This window comes from Elephantulus edwardii, unplaced genomic scaffold (genome assembly GCF_000299155.1).
Source record: "Elephantulus edwardii isolate Elephantulus edwardi_28Jun2011 unplaced genomic scaffold, EleEdw1.0 scaffold00028, whole genome shotgun sequence".
In the NCBI taxonomy this organism is placed as follows: Eukaryota; Metazoa; Chordata; class Mammalia; order Macroscelidea; family Macroscelididae; genus Elephantulus; species Elephantulus edwardii.
The window spans coordinates 13,763,061-13,783,070 of NW_006399778.1; the positions used below are offsets into that span (position 1 = coordinate 13,763,061).

The following is a 20,010-nucleotide window of genomic DNA, read 5'->3' on the forward strand; positions in this document are numbered from 1 at the left end:
TTGGCCTTCCTAGTAGCTTAAATCAGAGCTGTCAGCCCAAGACCAGGGTCTGGTTCCGGCTCACTGGGAGCAGAGCCTCCTGCCAAGCCAAACGCAGGCCTGATGAGTGGCTGTCCTCAACACACCTTGGCCAGGACTGCTTGCCTTGTTTGCATTGCCTTTTGCTCTTGGGACTTTAATGAGGAAATTCATGCTCTTGTCATCATTCTAACGACTGATCCGTAATTCATCTGAGAGACATTAAAACTGGGGCTGGTTTCCAGAATAAGTAACTGTAAAAGGAGAGGAGAGGGAAGCAGTGAGGTGGACCCATTTAAGCTTCTGAGCAAAGGGGAAATGAGGGTTGCAGGGTTGAGCTTTATGTCCCAGATGACTATTGGAAAAAGGTTGTGGTCACCGTGGATGGAAGACAAAAAGGTTCCAAGAAAGTTAAGCAAATCAGTGATAGAGTATGTAGGCTGTCTTTTTCAGCTAGACTGTAAACAGAATAGAGTTAGGATTTCCATTTAACAGGTAATGAAACTGAGGTTCAGGCTGTTAAGTCATTTGCCCATGATCATTTAAACTAGTAAGAGGCAAAGCTAGGATTTGAAGCGAGGTTTGTCATTAAAAATGTACTTATTCCTACCATACCACACCTTCTTGATCTTAATATCTGTCCCTTGTACCTCACATTCATAGATACCAAATAAGTGAGTGGCAGTGCACTGAACAGTCAGCTCTGTGTAGACAGGACTCTGTTCTTTGGGACTTGAGATGTGTTGTCATGTCCAGAGACTTTTCCTCCTGGTGTGAAGGCCAAGTTGGTTATTAGTGTGTCCAGAGGAGAGGCAGTACCCCTGGCATCACTGGGGAACAGAGGCAAGAGGTCTATGGCAAGTAAGACTGGAAGAAGTTAATGTCCTACAGAAGCAGTAAATAACAAAGGCCAAAACAATAAAGAGAGCAAAGCAGGATGGAGCAATAAGGAGGCCTCGTTGTGTAGCTTGATTATGGCCAAGCCACGTGTGGGAGCTGAGGAAAAAGGCATCTGACAAGAATATTCCTTACTTGAATTTTTCCTTTAAGTAGTATTGCAGTAACCCAGAGGTTAAATGTGGCTTTTCTCTCTAGAAGTGAGGCCTTCTCTCTCTCTCTCCCTCTCTCCCTCCCCCCATCCATGTGTATGTATGTTTCTTGCACACCCTCTTGAGCACACCCGTTCTTTCCTTGTGTTTCAAGGAGAAGGGAGCTCTGGTGGTGGTGTCTGTAGGCAGTTGCACTGCTAACGCAAAGGTAGCACCTCTCGGTGATTCAAATCCATCAACAGCTCCAAGGAGGAGAGGTGAACAGTCTCTTCCTGTGCAATTGACAGCTTCTGAGAACCTGCTGGGGGATCAGCTATGAGTCCATTCTAATGAGTCTGAGCACCAGGGTGGACCATTTCACCAGGCCCACATTGCCAGCAGGTGCTCTGCACACATCCCCACCAGCATCCAGACATGTTCTCAACAAAGCCGAGTTGGCTGCATGCCTCCCAGCTTCACATCCAGCACAGGAGGCTGGATGGCCTTTGACTGACTTACTACTGCCCCCTGAAGCCAGAGATGAGCAGCAGGCAAAGTGCACAGCCCTTCTCTGCAGGAGCATGGCCTCTGGGAGCCCGCTTAGCTTCCTTATCCCCAGGCCATCTTGAGGATCGTGAAATAGCCTATGCTTGCTAGCAGTTCTCCCAGGGGTGCCTTCCCTTGAGGGTTCTGGCTTGTGAGTTGTTTTGGAGACTTTATGCCAAATCCCCTCTTTTGTCATATTAGAGACTTTAAAGAAATGCAAGTAAGATGGAGAGCTGCTCTCTTGATCTTCTCTACAAATATAACCCTCAAAACCATTGGTAATTTTAACAGTTAGGAATTATTGCTTGAGCTTTATTTCCTAGTTTGTCATGACACATCAGGGTGGAGACATCACAGCAAGCCCAGGCTAAGTGCATGTCTGAATTTGCTTTCTTGTCACTCTCATCCTACCTCCCTTAACTTGGACCTTTTGGTCCACCCCCAGATGTCCCTTACGGTGTTCGCTGGGAAGCAAAGCTGAATAGATAACAATGTTTGGGCAGGTCCCTGTAGTAGAGGGGCTTTCTGCGGGAGGTTGAGCCACCAGCAGTCTTTGTGGAAGGTGGTTGTAGGCGAATCCCAGCTTTCTGCCCAGACTAGATGAACGGAGCTCCCAGAGGAGGGCTGAAGGTGCCCTTGGACAGGCTGCCACTTCCGCCTCAGTGGGGAAGCTGTAGAGTGAGTAGGCAGGAGAGTTGCAAACTCAGTACCAACATGTTGAAAAGGAAGTTGTTTTTTGAGGTCACTTATGCTACAGCTGGAGACATGGGAAAGAGGCAAGGCTGTAAATCTCTGGAAAAAGATCCAAGGTTTCCAGTCTGGGGACAGGCCCTGCAGATGTTCATTTGATTCTCCCCCACCCCCATATTCTAAATATTTAGAAACGAAGGTGGAATGTTTTGTCGAGCAGGAAGATTAGGCTGGTCATTTGCAAGCTGAGCTCTTCCCCACTCAGCAATAGTCAGCCACCCGTGGTGGATCTTCAGGCAGGAAACCACCACGGAGGCCCTCACCCGTGGCCGTCACAGTAAGGCCCTCTTGGGTTTGTGCTCTCCAAGGCAGGGTATTTTAGATACATGGGAAGAAGCTCAGCCTTTTGTTCTAGAGGTGGGGTGACAAAGGATGGGCTGGGCCAAACTTGGAGTGTTTGAAGGAGTGTGTTGTGCCTTGATGAGCAGTGGTAGCTGTGAGGTAACCTGGGTTTAGGAGTGGAGATGGAGAAGGAAAGCTCCAGGCTTGTGTGAGACAGCCTCCCTCTACCCAGCCCCAACCCCCTGTGGAGGACAGCCGGGCAGGAGAAGGGGGGCCCAGCTCCTTGGAGCAGGGGCTACACTAGTCACATACTCTGCGCAGAGTTCCCAAGCGCTCATTTCTGCCTCCATTTTTCTGGTAAAGAGCACAACACAAAGAGAGTTCTCAGAAATTAAAATTGATTTCAGAATCATCTAGACCTGAGTCCAAATCCAAGCCTAGTCAGTTGCCAGCTGTGTGGCCCAAACAAACCACTTCACTCACCTCTCTGAAACTCAGTGCTTTCACTGCGAAGTAGTTAATCATGCCTGTTTTAAAAGTTTATTAAAGACAACTGGTCTTTTACTTTTTTTTTTTCTTCTTTTAAATAGCATCTCTTACTGCCAGTACCACCTATCTTGCAAACTGAGACTTTTCCATCGTCCAAAATATATGTAATTTTAAGTTTCATTAAGATGTTCAAAGATATGGCCTCCTCAGAGGCTTTCTGATTGCAGTCTTAGGGCTTGCTGGCCTGCAGAGAGGGTCCTCGCTGCACCCAGGACACCACTGCCCACTTGAGATCCAGCTTCCCTGAGAGCCCTGATGATGAGTAAGGGCTGGCATTCTGCTGGGCACAGTTTGAATATTTCACATGTGTTAGTTCATTTAATGTGAGGCAAACGGAAGGATCTTAAGGCCTACCCAAGCCAAGGGCTTTACCTCTCTGGCTTCTGAGCAGGGGCTGTGAGCCCTGAGCTGGAAGTGCCACAGAACTGCAGAGTCGAGACTGGCTTCTCCCGGGGGTCCTTCCCTTCTTTGCTCCCCAGAAGGTGCCACATAGCAGCAGGAAGATAGGGCACACCTTTCTGCAGAAAATGGCTTGCTGATTTCTCAGCACTTGCCTGAGTGATCATCATCACATGGTCAAGGAGGCAGGCAAGATGCCCCAGGGTGTTTGTTGGGGGTAGCTGGCCGGGCCCTGACTTGTCTTCATTGGAATCACCCTGTGGAACATCTGTGTGGCCACAGCACATAAAAAATGTTTTCCTTCTGGCAGCCACTTTTATAAGGATGTAATAATATATGCATTGCAAAAATAGCTCTATATTTTTGGCTGGTCAGCACTGCCAGTGATCTGACCCCGACCAGGTGTGGAGGGGAAGTCAGCAGGGGTTGTAGGCAGAGAGGCTGTGGAAACATATCTGTGCCCAGGAGCTCTCCCTGCCCCCTTTCTTCCTTCCTCTGCCACCTCTCAGACCTCCTGTGGGGATTCAAGTTCCCTGTCTTCTCCTAGGTAGTCAGTTCTGCAGATGAGGGGACTGCATGTATTTTTGGACAATAGAAGAGCCTCTGCTGCCTTGTTCTCCCTCCATCACCCCCAGACTACTTTCAGTCATCCAGTGGTTTCAGCCTTCATGTCTGGCTCTTGATTCTCAAGCACAAAGATGATAATCAGGAAGCTGAATTGGTCCAGGGGTCTTCGCTGGCAGTCCTGGCCTCACTTTGGGCCCAGGGTCCTCCTTTAAAAGAGTGCCACCAGTGAAGCGGCGAGTCCTCTTCTCTGGGTTGCTAGAAATTTGCCCTCTGTTTGGAACTGGGGAAGGAGAGGACCATTACCTACTGGAAGGACATAATTCATGTGGATCTGACCCACAGGCTCTGCAAGCAGCTCTTTGAGCAACCCTCAGTCTGGGCACAGTGACCATTTCCATGTGGTGAGAGAACACACAGTCTGGGGCTGGGTGGATGAGGCCCGCTCCTTCTTCCTGAGTCTGTGCCCCAACTCTTGTTCATCTTATACACACACCAGTTGTCTTGGCAACAGAGTTTTCATAAGGGAAGAGGATGTTCCAGCAAACCCTGCAGTTCCGCCTAGGGTGGAGTATTTATTAGTGCTGAAATGATGGGAAGTAGCCATCATTTCAAGGTCATGGCACACTCACTACGCTTTTGTGGTGAACCACCCCCTTGGAATCTGAGGTTTAACACTCCCCAGGCTTATTCACCTTTCTTGTTGTCTCCATGGCAGAGCTCACCAAAGAGTGCCTGAAAAAGTTCAGGACCCAGGACTGTGGAGACAGAGAAGGCTGGTCATTCCAGCATTTCTCCCCTCTGTTCCGTGTGATCCGGCCTCTTTCCTCTGTGGAGCTTTACTCTTGCAGGGCCTTGTGAGGGCATCAACTCAAAACTGTCCCTCTAATCCAGACACATTTTTGGATGACACATGGCCACTCTACTTCTTCTAGAACTCTCCAGTGATCTGGATCTCACTGCTTTATGAACAGATGCCTTTTACGGCTCTTTTTGTTAGCACATACTGAGCCCAAGTCAGGAATCCCATGATGGGTGCCCTGAGCTGTTTCATGCTCTCTCTGTAATGACATACTATGTCCCCTGGCTGACAGGCCTTCAGAGTCAGCCAGCATCTCCCAGGGCTCCACTCCTCGGTCCTTAGTATCTCAAGTTCTGTCACATTTCTTGGGGTTAATGCAGGTTCGCTGAAGCTTTTCCATGATTCTTTAACACCCAGTGCTCTGCACTGAGCTTAACTCTGCAGATGTGGCAGGGCCAGCGGGGAGGGAGCAGAAGCTAGTACTCAAGGTTTTCTACAAGGTTTTGTACTGTAGCTTTTCTTCATCTGGCAAGGGCATGAGTAAGGTGCCTGCCTGGTGGGGCGCTAGTCACAGTTCCATCTGTGCCCAAGGACTGACTTTAAAGCTGTCATAGCAACCACATCACAACCTTATCAAGCTAGAAATCTTCTCAAAACCACAAGTGTCTTTCACAGCACCTGTTTGCAAGTCCAGTATTCTCATTTTGTACTAAGAACGACTAACAGTTGAGCCCGGATATCTAGTTTACTTTTGCCCCGTAAGTTTATTCAGTGTGTTGCAGTAGGAAGAGCAGAGGCATTAGAATCAGCCAGGGCTGGGTGATCTGGGACGACTGTTTGATACCTTTAGGCTTCGGCTTCTTGGGCTGTATCAGAGAGTTCTCAGGCAAGCACTCCTTAGGGGAGAGCTCCCGTTGGACTCTGGTGGTGCAGTTGATAGGGAGTCATGCTGCTAAACCACAGGTGGCGCCACTCCAGTGATTCAGATACCAGCCCCTCCAGGGAAGAAATAGGGGCTGTCTCCTCCTCTGTGATTTACAGCCTCTTGAAAACCCACTGGAGGGTCAGCCATTTGTCAGATCCGACTCCACAGCAGTGAGTTTTGAGAGCTATTGTACTGGTCACTAACCTATGCTTTTGGCCCCTGGTGCTATCAAGATGATGGTCATAAACCCTCAGCCGTGACTTTCTTTAAGACCTCAGCAGCCAAGTTGGCTAAGACCAGGGAGAGAACCCTGCAGGATGTGTAGAGGTGGTCACCCCAGAAGGTTGGCACCAAGACTGTTGGCGGAGGATCAGTCTGAGTTGTCCATTATTTAACCTCGTATCCTGGCAAGGCTACAGGAGGAAAGGATCCTGCAGAAGAATATTATCATATCCAAGTAGTTCTCTGTTCTTCTAGCACAGCACCTCATCAAAGTGGGAGGTTCGAGCTCCAGGGGCAGAACTTGTTCACAGTGAGCCCATTGGGCTCCTGGAGGGCTTGATCATAAAATATGCCAGCAGGTGATTTCTGACCTTCCCGGCAGGTATTGTTGTCTACATCAGTGTCACACTAAGCACATAGGGCCAGACTGATCTTCGTCCTGTGTGCTGAGCCCTTCTGGGTGTGCTGTGGTTCTGTCCAACCCAGGAGCTCAGCCATTTAAAGTGGCTTCATCTCTCTCTGCCCATTTTTGGCTTCCACTCCTTCGTAACTGGGTCTGTTCTGCTGTCCCGTTCTAGAAACTTCTCCAAGATAGAAAAGACAGTAACAATAGCGAGAAACAGCACGAGCCATCCACACGTGGTTCTCCCCGTTGTCGGCCCTGTCCTTGCCTTTTTTTCTTGTTGTTTTTTAATAGGTTTTTTTTTTTTATTTTATACTGGTTTGCTTACAAAGTTCATATACATTGGGGGTTTTTTCTACTAGTTTATTTACAAAACTCGAATACAAATGGGAACAAATTCTTTCAGATTTTTTTTTTTTTTTCATTTCCCTCACCCCCGTCCATCAAATTGTACAACCCAATGATTAATTCCCCCACCCCGTGCACATCCCTCTACTTCCAGCCTTTCCCGCCCTCTTAGATCCTTATATTCATTCTACAATTAAGGTTTTATACAAATATTTATCCTTGTGGGACTGAGTTCACTCAACATAATGCTTTCCAGTCCCTCCCACGTTAGATAATAATTTACAAAGTTATTACTCCTGCGTGCTGCATAGTATTCCATTGTGTGAATGTACCATAATTTCTCAATCCATTCATTTGTGGTTGGACATTTGGGATGGTGAATAATGGCTGCTATAAACCCATCTCACTCCAGTAACAGTGGTAAAGTTTAACTGGGCAGCAAGTAATAGATGTTGGAGAGGATGTAGCAAGAAAGGAACTCTTACAGATTGTTGGTGGGATTGTAAAATGGTGCAACCATTCTGGAAGGCAGTTTGGTGCTTCCTCAAAAAAGCTGAACATAGAAATTCCATATGACCCAGCTATTCCACTACTTATAATGTACCCTGAGAATATGAGAACTGGGACACAAACTGAGATTTGTACACCTGTCTTTGCTTTGAAAAACATTCCCCTCCCCCCTTGTCTTTGGGGTTTTGGGGTTCTTTTATTTTGCTAGTTTGTATGCATTTTGAACTCCAGTGTTCCTGATCTTCTCTTCCTAATATTTCTGCGTCCGCATTAGTAGTAATAGTGGTGGCTCGGTGTTTGTAGTTTCAGGTTGGTAACATTGAGCATAATATATACTCTTAACCTCTGCCTCTAAGAATATATAGCAGATAAACATGTCCTTAAGGAATTTATAATTCCAGGGGAGAAATGCGGAATTCCCAAGCCAGGCGTCATGTCAAGAGCATTGAGTTCTCTCTGCTCATCACTGTTTAATACTCAGTCTTGATTATTGAACCAGAATAGACTCTGCCTGGACTCGGGAAGAAGAGACTGGAAACTCACATTGCTGGTCCTTGCCTCCTCAGAAACCCCACCCCATGGAAAAATTTAAGTGCAGCAGTCTTTTAAAAACAAAAATAAAACCACCCCACCACATCACAGTTTAGTATCCACTTGCTCCCATTCCCCCAGTGACACCATCAATCCCAAAACTTCTGAGTGGAAATAATCTGCTGTAGCTCTAGTGGAAGAAAAGGGTTAACCCAGGTTCTGCCATTTACTGCCTGTGTGATCTTGGGCAAATCACTTCACCTCTCCAGGCCTCTTAAATCCTCGCTCAACCTGGGTAGTCCGTCCTTACCTGAAGGCTAACACACAGTGTCCACAAGTCCCAAACAAGGTGGTGAAGGTGTAGGGGTGACTTGGCACATTGGAGACTTCACCTGTGTTGTCAGGCCTCCAGTCAGGACAGGCTCCCTGTGGCTGCACACACAGTAAGACAAACCACAGACATCATCTCTGCTTGATCCTAGTAAGGGTACTCAACTCTGCCCTCTCTGTGGGGGCCTGGCAGAAGCTGTTCACCAAAGACAGCAGCGAAAAATCTCTGAACACAGGCCTTTGGTCTTCTGATTGAGCTGTCTGTGCTTCGTTTCACACTGCTAGGAAAGTGGCCCTGTAACACCTGCACCTGACTCCCCAGAGCCTCCAGAGGAGCAGCAGGGCCGTGCTGGGGCACAGCCTCCAGGGGGGGCAGCAGGGCCGTGTCAGGGGAACCAGCAGGTCCATGTCGGACACAGCCTCCAGCGGGGCAGCAGGGCCATGTCGGACACAGCCTCCAGCGGGGCAGCAGGGCCATGCTGGGGTACAGCTTCCAGCTCCTTGGGGAGCTCCAGTACACCCTAAGAGGCATGTTTGTGTTGTTTGCAGATGGAGAAAGATGAAACTGTGAGTGACTCCTCCCCACACATAGCCAACATCGGGCGCCTGGTAGAGGTGAGTGGCCTTCTGGGCTCTGATCCCGCTTTTTCCTGTTACCACAACAGCATGTGCCATTTTGCCCCTGACGCCTGTTCACTGGTGTGGTGCTTTGCTCTCTCGCTCCATAGTAGCCGCCAGTACACTGCACACGTTTTGCTCTGCCCCCTGTTACCTGACCCTCTAATGACTGTCCAGAGAGACCCCCACTCAACCCCACACATGCTCCCACAAGGCTCCACTTGGCTGTTGGCTCTGGGAAGTGCAGAGTTCTGTCTCCCCGGTCTGTGGGTGTGAACAGAGACTCAGGCTCTAAAAGGAAACAGATCCCTGGAACAGGCATGGGCTCTGGAGGAACTTCAGTTGCAGCTGCCTCAGCCTTCCTGTCACCACGTTGTTTTGGAAGAAGGGAGGTGCTCTCTGGTTTCACAGAATTGTTCACAAAATTGGTGGGAAAGTTGAGGAGTGGTGTTGTGGTTTAGATGAACTCACAGGAATGGTCATAGTTGGCCGCCAGTACCTGGTATTGACTTCCTCCCAGCCTGAAAGCACAGAGCTCAGATTAGAGGTGGGTTTTGGTGAGCCTGGAGCGCGCGCTGCTGCCGCAGCTTTGGCATGGGCGTACAGCTCCCCCTGGTGGCCACAACAGGGACTGCAGAGTGAGCTGGCCGTCCCCAGGGTGTCGCTGCTGGGTGTCTGACTGCCTTCTCCTCCCAGGACATGGAAAACAAAATCAGAAGTACGCTGAATGAGATCTACTTCGGAAAAACAAAGGATATCGTCAATGGGCTAAGGTAAATGAAGCAAAAAGACATAAGCTTTAGAACCCTGAATCTACTGCTCAAAGAGATGCATATTTGAACCCTGAATCTACTCCTCCTCTTCCTCACCTGTGAAAACAGCGCTGACATTCCCACCCCGTAGAACTGATGTCCAGATGAGAAGGGTTGAGTATAAAAGGCCATAGCTGGCCAGCTCCATAGATACTGCTCCTTCCCTCCCATTAGTGCTTTCTGGAGTTCTTTTCCCTAAGCAGCTGGAGTCACCTCTTCCTGGGTCCTCAGTTTCTCAGTGCCCTCAGAAGGACCTGCCTGGCCCCTCGGGCTCTTGGCCCCGAGGGTACCTCCAAACCAGACCCCTAAACCATAGGAGGAAGCGCAGGCTGCTGGTCCTCCTGCTGCACTGTCGCAGGGGTCTCCAGCCCCTCTGATGTCCCCTGCCAAGGCTCTGCTCACTGTAGCCGGGGTCCTGAATTGTCCCTTCCTGGCCATCTCATGCCCTCAGTTTGGTGGCATTGGCAGAGAGCAGATTGAGTAGGGCTCTCCGGGCCCAAGGTCTGCAGTGGACTGGGCCTGAAGAGAGGAAGGTGGGCCATTTGGGGGTGAGCCTTGAGTTTGGTCAGGCCCTCGTGCAGTCGAGGAGGCAGGACTGTTGACGGGTTGATGCCCTTGATTTCCGTCGTGTGATGGCCAGTCTTGTAGCTGACCTAAAAGGGAAGCAAGAAGCTGCATGGCTGCTAAATGTGGATTTAAGTTGTCCACTCTAGTTTTAAAGTAGAGAAGGTCTCCTTATTTTCCTGTCCCCTGTGGGGAACTTGGTCTGGCCCCTCGTTGGTTCTTTATCCTCCTTGACCACATTCCTCTCCTGCCATAGGACCTTGGCCTCCCATGTCACCTGTGTCTGGTCTGCGCCCTATTCTCACAAATATCAGGCCTCTGTGGCTTTCCCACCAGTGCACCCCACACAGCCCCCACTAGCAGGGAGTTAAGCAGAGGAGCTTGTGTGTGGCACTTCTAAGGCCTGGAAGTTATAGTGACCACCCAGCCAGAGTGACTTCTCCAGCCACAAAGTCCCCCTTCAGCCCAAGTGGCCAGGGTCTTTGACAGCTTTCCCTTCTTTCTTCTGCCTCCTATGTGTCCCCTTTGTCCCTTCCTCACTGTCGTCCCATCCTGTGTCCTCGGTTCTCCTCCTTGCTTCTCTTATTCCAAACACTCTCTGTAGATCTATTGATGCTATCCCTGACAACCAAAAGTTTAAGCAGTTGCAGAGGGAGCTTTCTCAAGTGCTGACTCAGCGCCAGATCTACATCCAGCCTGACAATTAAGCCGATCCAGGTACACTGCCTGAGAGGCGTGAGCGCCCTCCCCACTAAACAGGACTCACCTACTCACGCGCCCCTTGCTGGTCTGGCTGTTGCTGCAGCCACTTAAAATAGCACTAACCCCGGGTCCCCTGTGGCTGGGGAATAGCCACATTAACTAGTCTGGGCCCAAGTAACAGGGAGACAAGTCACGTGTGTGGTGTGTGTGTGTTTTGCACTCTGGGTGGGCCAAGGGTGGCTGTGGGGGCTCTCTGCTCAGCTCCTGAAGAAGCCAGGAGAGGAGTTGACGTTGCCCCTCCAGCAAAAGCCACTTGTCTGCGCTCATCCCATTGGCCAGCAGAGCAAGGGTCTGGAAGCCCCCACCCCACCCACGTGCTTCAGGGAGGGAGTCTGAACCTGGAGTCTCTGCAGCTGCTCCTGCCCCATCTTTTTACCAAGCACCTCAGAAGCAAATAACCCCTCTTCAGTGGGATATTGATTGGGGCTACAGGCTTAAAAAGGGATGGTGATCCCTTGGTGAACCTGAGGGTGGAGCACAGGGTGGATGCTGAAAAGTCATCTTGTTGATAATGGCCAGCAACCATGACTGGAGCTGTGGCAGATAGAGATGCTTGAAAACATCATACCCAGGAGGGAAGAAACAAAACAAAACAAAATGTTCAGAAACCCAGCTGGTTAGGGTCACCTCGTAGACCCCGCTTCTGGGCCTGAAGGCTTGACCGGGAAGAGACTCGATGGGATTTCCAGAGGGTGTCAGGGTAAGCGGCTGTGCTGTCTCCAGGTGGAGTGGCTCCTCCCTTCGTCCTGGGTTTTAGCAAGGCAGCCAGTTTGTCTGTGTTGGTTTCAGATCAGTTGTGGGACTGAGAAATCCCTTGCTCCCTTTAAATTGTTTTGTGACAGTGGAGTCTCCTCCTCTTCCTGCGCCTGGATAACCAGCCTTGACTGGCCCAAGGCCACCGCTGAAGTTTTCTGCCCAGAGACCATCTTCTGCAGTGGGACACTCTTCCCCTTGGAGATCTTCATTCTTCCTAGGGGAAGTCAAGTGCTTTCTCCAGACGCAGGTTGAGGTCACCTGCACTGACTTTGCCTAAATGAGTCCAGAGTTCTTTATGTTTCAGTTGTTCGAGCCTAATATCCCATCTCACCTGATTCTGGTTGAAATGTTCTCCTGTTGGGCTGGGAGGCTGAGCACAGCCCAGGCCTGAGCAAAGCCTCAAGGGTGAGCTCTGCAGGGAGAGGAGCTGGGATTTGGAGCAGGGAGCTGGTTGGGTTGGGGTCCCAGCCGTGTCTGTGGCTACCCTGGAGCTAGGGCCACAGCAGGCCCACATGCCAGATACTCAGAAATAGCTGGCTAACACCATTTGCCAACCCCAAATGCCAACATTTCTCATCAGATTTTTTTAAGTTGTTTGGTTGGTTTTTTGGTTCTTTAGAAGTTAACCTTTTACTAGGTAGAGAACTGTTGCCATGATTTTTGTAAGATTCAGTAGTCAGAATTTGTAGGATTTGTTATTTTACTGCTCATTTGTGGGCCTGCTATTTTTTGATCCTTCCTGTTTTTCTTGGTGCATCTCAAATTTGAGTTTTGTCATGTAAACTGTCTGTAACAATTCTGCTCCATGTCATCCTGTCTTCTAGATGCTTTAAAATGTTGTAAGGCTATAGAAGTTGAATGTTTTGTTAGCCAGCACATTTGGTAAATTTGACAGAGTAATTTAAGATATTTTTAGTAGATACTTCGTTTTCTGAGCCTAAATGTCCTCATTTTTAAATTGGAAATAATAGGAAGACTCTTCAGGATGCTTACGAGAGTTTTGAAGCACTTTGTAAGTGGTGAAATCATTCTAGACGTTGGTGTTTTTCTTAGCTTTGTGAACAGAGTTGGTGCATGCAAATAGCTGTAGTCAGTAATTCAGGCTGAGGGGTTTTCTTAGTTAACACGTTGCCACAAATGACGACAAATGTGTTTTTAAGCACAGTTGTCAATTTAAAAGTGTGTGGCAATGTGGTAAGGTAACATGGTGAGGCTTTACAGCAGGAGCCTGAGCCCCTGGCTGTGGCGTATTGCCCTGCTGGCCTGCTGCTCCTGTGCACACAGGGATCAGTTTCAGATATTTGCCAGGTGCAACACCCCTGCAGGTGAGGGGGAGCCTCTGCTGGGCTGAGGTGGGGTGCATGGGAGCTAAATAGAGGGGTCCTGATGACCCAGAACCTTCACCTTTCAGTCTTGGCCTGAGTTCCCCACCAGCCAGAAACATGATTGGCTGACCTGACCCAGAGGATCTTAGCTGCATTGTGCTCATAAGCCCATCAACTGACACTGGGGCCCGTGCCCACAGGGATGGTTTAGGGGTTCTGATCGCTGCAGCCAGATCACCACAGCCTGTGTGGGCTCCAGCATCGTTCATGCAGAGTACCAGATCGCTTGCTGGGACCGCTGTCTGGGAGGTCGTGCTTTCCGGCTCTGCCCACAGCCCCAGCTCCTCTGTGGCGGCTGCAATCCCCCAATGAGCCCTGCCACTCACGCCTTTTCCCTCCCTTGCAGGTCTGTGCAGACGTTCGCAGACAAATCAAAACAAGAAGCTCTTAAGAACGACCTGGTGGAGGCTTTGAAGAGAAAGCAGCAATGTTAAACCTCTGCTTCACGCTAACCGGACATGCCATGCACTCGTTAGATTCCTTTCTTAGAAAACTCGTTTTCTGCTCCCTTTCCCCGTCCCTCTCTCCCCAACAGGTCACATAACAACTTGCATCATCGACAGCACAGCGCCATCTCCCTGAGATTAAAGCCCCATAAACACCCTCTCGTCTCTGAGGCCTACTTCCCACCATATTTTGCTATCGAAACTCAGTATTTCCATAGAGACCGTGTGGGTTTTGTTTTGTTTTTTTCCTGTTTAATCCGACCACCCCACCCCACCTTCCTCCCCTCTTCCCATTTATAGGCATAAAATACACTGTCTGCCTCCCTTCCTACCTTTTTGTTACATTGGTGTAAAAAATGTAAAACAAAAAAATTTTATGAAATAACTGTGGTGTGTGAAAGATAGAGGAAAAACTGGAAATCTGATTCCATGTGTGTTTGGGAGTTGCTTGGGGTTGGGGATCGGGGGACAGGGGACCGCTCTGAGGAAGGAGAGCCGCCGTCCTGCGCAGACCGCCCCTGTCCCACAGAGACCACTTTTTCGGGTTGGGGGTGGGGATCTGCTGACCGTTCTGCTCTTCTGGCCAGGTGCTTTTCTGTCAATTTTTACGGAATGCAAAGGAGTTTTTTTGTTTTATTTTGTTTTGTTTTTTTTGTAAAGCTTAAACAGAAATCTACATCTTATACTTGAGCCTCCATACTTAAAAAAAAAAAAAAAGAAAAAACAAAAAAAATAAATAAAAAGAAGCTGGGACGCAGTACGCATTGGCCTTGTGTTATTTCTCACCTGCCTCACTCTCCTGGCGTGCTTGGCCTTGGCTGTGAGGACTGACTCCAAGGTGGGGGGTGGGGTATGAGCCTGACCAAAGGTGGGCTGTAGGACCCACATGGCAAGTGAAGAGAAAACAAGGGGTTCCTGCATGGCCCCAGAGCTTCGTCACCAGGTCCACATGCAGTCACACAGTGTGTGATGACGTGGACAGGACTCCTTGGACACCCCTCAGGGTCCTATCTCCTGCTCTCAGTCTCAACCTCAATAAAGAGTGGTGGCAAGAAGCTAGGAGTTGCTTCCAGCTTGACGGCACTGAGTTTGAGGTTTGGTTTTTTTATAACCTAGGAGTTAGTGGGTTAAACCCACCCCATGGTTCTGAGAAGAGATTGACTTCTGCCAAGGAATCTTTAATTCTGTCACATGGGTTGCAGTGGGCTGGAATCAGCGACAACAGGTTCCTTTTGGGGCTCTTCCCAAGGTCCTCTGGAGCCCCAGCTTTCCAGACTTCTCCATCTCCCAAGTTTCTTCATGCATTCAAATCACTTGGTAGTCTCCTGCCGTCCAGCAGCCCTGGGCGAGTTGCCTCCCGTGATGATGGTGGACCTTCATCACCGCTTGCTTTACTCATTGCGAGAGTCGGGACCAACTTAGCAGACTCTCCAGTGGGTTTTCAGAAGCTGTAAATTGCACAAGAGGAAACTGCCCACCTTTCTCCCTCAGAGCAACTCAGGCAGTGCAACTCCCTATCCACCACTGTGTACCGTCAAGTCGGAACCAGCCCATAGTTGACCATCCTCCCACAGAGCTAGTGGATTTGAACCACATGTCTTTAGGATTGTACTGCAGATTCTTACCACTAGACCACCAGAATCCCTGTCCAGTAGGCTTTGTAAATTCCTTTCCACACCAGTGGGGCGGGATAGGCTTTGTGACTGTGGCCTGCCCAGCCTTCTCCTTTTTTTTATCATTTCCCCATCTACTTGGACGCAGCCTGGGTACCGAATAGCAGAACTCCTACCCATCCCCTTTGTTTGACACAGGCCAGGTCAGCTATGGTGCTTTCTCTAGTCCGTCCAAGAATTTATGAGGTCCAGGGACAGGCTCCCTCTTCTTCAATTCCCCAGAGCTGATGAGGGTGAAGAGCTCACTGATTAGAACCCTCCTGGAAGTAGGAGAATGAAGAGTCAAGAGGGGAGGAATCCAGATGAGATGCGGGCTGTACGTCAGAGGCATGAGGCATGTCTCCTTTATCAAGTGTAAGCTTCTCCATCAAATTGGGGGGCTTCCGGTAAGAACCTTGCTCTCTCAGCAATGGTGATTCCTGAAAGCATGCGCTAAGCCTTCCAGATTAGTCTCCAGGGGAAGGGATTATGAAGTAATGTCTCATTGCTGCTGAGTTGGAACCAACTAATAGCTAACCCTCCAGCCCATTTCCAGGGCTGTAAATTGCCTCAGAGCCTCTGATGGAACCACTAGAGATGCCACCTTTGGGTCAGCAGTGCCACTCTGCATGGACTGAGATTATTTCATCTTCTTCCCTATCCAGCCTGAGTTCAGGCCTAGACTGTGAAGGGCCCACCTGGCCCAGGTAATTGGCACCCTTCCAGGTCACAGCTGTGGATAATGTCAGGCATCTAGGCCAGCAGAAACCAAGGACTGGCCAGTGAGCAGAAGCTGTTACTTGGGATGATGGGAAAGAGCCTGGTCACATGTGAGCACAGCTCTGGATCCCAGCCTTTGGGGGAAGGATCCTTAGAAGGCAGTGTGGGATGGCCTCTGTGGTCGAGACCTGCTGTTGCATCAATCCAGAGACATGGCAACCCCATGTCTGCAGAGCAGGATGTGCTCCATAGTGTTCTAGGCTGTGACCCTGTAGAAGCAGTTCACCCCAAGTCTTTCCTCCAAGGCACTGTAGGTTTGAGTGCTTGGCCATTTGTGCCATTCAGCTGCTGAGGGACTTAATGTGTTTCAAACAGCTGCCCTTCCTGTGTGACCTTGGGCAAAGGTCATGTTCCCTGAGCCTGCTCCCCATCTATATAAATGGCTGCCATGACTTTACCTGCCTGAGGTGGGAGGCATCGTGAGGAGGAACGAGACAAGACCTAGCAAGGCCCAGCACCCACCAAGTGCTCTATAAACATCAGCTGTGTGTCAGGAGACACACAGAGGCCCAGCAGCCATTCCCAACGGGGGTGAGGCTAGAGGCACCCTGCCCCAGTTCTAATCCCACACAGCCCCCTCCCAGCAACCACAGAGCTAGGACCCTCTGCTGACTGTCCCTGCCACAGGGCCTTGTCCTCAGGTGTCGGCCTGGTTTCCAGGCTCTTGATTAGTCCCCACCTAACTGTCTTGTCAAACTCCTCACACTCGAGCCTCACCAAGCCCAGACTCCTACTCCCACACATCTTTGCACAAACACACACCTTTTTTTTTTTTCTGAATTGTCCAATATCTGTATCAAGATCAGGGATTGATTCTCCAGTGCTGATCCAGTGTCCTTGTTTCTACAGCACTTTGCATCTTCATGTTACAATCCTTAGACCCAAGGCAGAGACCCAATCCACCCACCCATGTACACCAGACCCCCAGGGTGGCATGGGCAGGTGGGCAAGCACAGAGGGCAGTGCTCAGCAATACGTGTGGCTCAGCAGATTGGACCTTGATGCTCCTTGAAGCAAAGGTGACATTCCACTGCCAGGTGTGTTCCACAGGAGAAAATTCCGTCATCTGCTTCTATAAAGATTTAGTCCTGGAAACCCTATGAAGCCGCTCCACCGTGGCCTATAGGGTCACTATGAGTCAGGGTTGACTCACCAGAAACAGGATGAGGGGAATAGGAAGATTTTTTAAAGGAACTCGCTCTGCAGCCTGCTGGTGCTGTTCTTGTGCCCACCAGGCCCAGGCCCCACCCGGCCTGAGTTCCCTCCGCCCGGCTCCTGGATTTCTGGGCCTGGGTTGGTGTGTGCAGGTGAGGTCAGGCTGGGACGGGAGCCGCCCCTGTCTCCCAGGTATACAGGACCACAGCCTCCTGGGAGGTGGAATGAAACAAGGTCTGTGCAGCAGGCTGAGATGGACCAGGGTGTAGGGCTCAGGTCCAGTGGGGCCTGCCTGCCGCTCCACCCTCCTTCCTGTGTCCTGCTCTTATACTTCCTCTGCCTCCAGCTACAACAGTCCCCATGTTTCTTACTCATCATCTTCCCTGTCACCTTTTTTCAGGACACTCCCCCTGATCTCTAACTGCATGGCACTTTATCTCAGCCTATCATCCATAGTTGTCCCTCTCCAAATCAGATCTGACTGGTACAGGAGGAGATTGTCCCTCCTTCTCTGGCATAGCATATGGTGGATTTGAACTGCACACCTCTGGGATTGCAGTGCAGCTTCTTGCCACCAGGCCACCAGAGCTCCCTTTGTCAGATGCTCATAGTTGTCCCTCTCCAACTAAAAAGAACTTAGCTTTATTAGAATCTTTATTGGAATCAGTTGAAAATAAAAGGGCATACAATACTGGGTCTATCTGCTGCAAAACGCCCCTTTAAATTGTTACAAAGTCAAGATGACACCTCGTAGACTAAGGTGCAACTAATCCAAACTATGGTCTTTTCAGCTGCCCCAATATGCATACAAAAGCTGAACAATGAATATGGAAGACTAAAGAAGAAATAACACCTTTGAATTATGGTGTTGGCACAGGGCATCAAACATATAGCTGTCTTGGAAGAAGGGGGTGCAGCCAGAATGCTCCCGGGAAGCAAGGAGGCTGAGCTTGCAGCCCGCGTGCTTCGGACATCGGGACGAGCCAAACCCTGGAGAAGGACATGCTTTGTTGTTGGTATGTGTTGTCAAGTCACTTGCAAACTCATAGTAATCTATGTACAACAGCCCTGCACCCTGCTTTATCCTGTGCCAACCCTGTCTCTGACACACCTACACCCTGTCAATTACCCCAGTCAATGAATCGATTCATCATCAGGGTCTTCCTCTCCTACCCTCCACCCTCCCAAGCATGACATCCCTCTCCGAGGACTGGTTCCTCCTTGCAACATGTCCAAAGTATGTCAGACGAAGTCTCACAATCCCTGCCTCCACGGAGCAGCCTGGTTTCACCCTGTCAAGTACCAACCTATTTGTTTTCAACATTCCTCTCCAGCACCACAGCTCAAAAGCTTCTATTCTCTATCATCCCTAGTCATTGTCCAGCTTTCTGATGCATAGCAAATAATTACGAAGATTATGGCCTAGATCAGGCACACCTTAATCTCTAGACTGACATTGCTTTTCAGTACTCTGGAGAGGTCCCTGCCTGCAGACTTTCCCAATGCAAGTAAAAAAAGACCACCTTCAATGAAATGGAGAGACAAAATGGCTCACAAATTGGCTCAAACACAGCAACAATTGTGAAGATGACACAAGACTGGGCAGTGTGTGGTCTGCTGTTCATGTTCTATGCCATCAAGTCGACTACAAGTCATAGTGACCCTATGAACAGTAGATCTGAAGCCGCCTCCATCCTGTACCATCCTCACCACCTCCGCCACAATTCAGCCCAAGGCTAGTCACTGTGTCAATCCATCTTATAGAAGGTCTTCCTCTCTTAAACTGACCGTTTCAAATATGATGTCCTTCTCCAAGGACTGGCCCCTACCAACAAACCCAAAGTACATGAAACTAAGTTTCACCAGCCTGACTTCCAAAGAGCACTCTGGTTGCACTTTCTCCAAGACAGACCTGTTTGTTCTCTTGGCAGTCCATGAAATATTGAATATTATTATCCAACATCACAACTCAAAGGCATCAATTAGTCTCTCATCCTTAGTCTCTCTCCAAGTTTCAGATGGACAACTGAGAAGACCATGGCTTGGGCTGGGCATCCCTAAGTCTTTACGCTAACCTTCTCTTTTAGTATTCTAGCGAGGTCCCTGGCAGATTTTCCCAGCGAAGCTCATCTTTTGATTATAACTTGATGGCACCTAACAACAGCAACACCTTTACTGAGCTCTCACTGTGGGCCAGATAGAGTGAGGCCTCTGGAATCAACACCATGCTATTTATCTTTTGATGTGTAAATTATGACTAAAAGTGACAAGAATAGGAATCTCAGAACACTTAACTGTGCTCATGAAAAACCAATACAAAATCTGAGAAGCAGTTGTCGGGACAGAACAAGGGAACACTGCATGGTTTAAAATCAGGAAAGGTGTGTGTCAGGGTTGTATCCTCTCTCCATATCTATTCAATTTGTATGCTGAGCAAATTATTCTAGATATTGGACAATATAAAGAAGAGTATGACATCAGGATTGGAGGAAAACTCATCAACAAACTGCAATATGTCAATGACATAGCCTTGCTTGCAGAAACTGACATGAACCTCTTACTGAAGAACAAAAACTACTGCCTTCAGTATGGATTACACTTCAACACCAAGAAAACAAAATTTTCACTTCTGAACCAATAGGCAACATCATAACAGATGGAGAAAAGACTGGAGTTCAAAGATTTAATTTTGTTTGGATCCACAATCGACATCATAGTAACAGTAGTGAAAAAAATAAAAAGACGTGTTATAATTGAGCAAATCTGCTGTCAAGGACCTCTCCAAAGTGCTAAAGAACAAAGTCAGTTTAAAGCTTAAGGACAACCAGAAAGAAACAAAGCCTCTGAACTGTGGTGCTGGCAGAGTACTGACT

General features: G+C 49.1%; 1 protein-coding gene across 1 annotated transcript in view; it reads left to right on the top strand.

Annotated features, from left to right (window-relative positions):
* Positions 1–13,707, top strand: part of CAPZB (capping protein (actin filament) muscle Z-line, beta) — a 201,109-nt gene extending 187,402 nt beyond the window's left edge. The window contains exons 7-9 of the mRNA XM_006883585.1: positions 8,757–8,822; positions 9,522–9,598; positions 13,451–13,707. Of these exons, the coding sequence (XP_006883647.1) occupies positions 8,757–8,822; positions 9,522–9,598; positions 13,451–13,538 (231 nt within the window). The 3' untranslated portion in view covers positions 13,539–13,707. The remainder of the gene's footprint in view (positions 1–8,756; positions 8,823–9,521; positions 9,599–13,450) is intronic.
* The last annotated feature ends 6,303 nt before the right edge of the window (positions 13,708–20,010 follow it).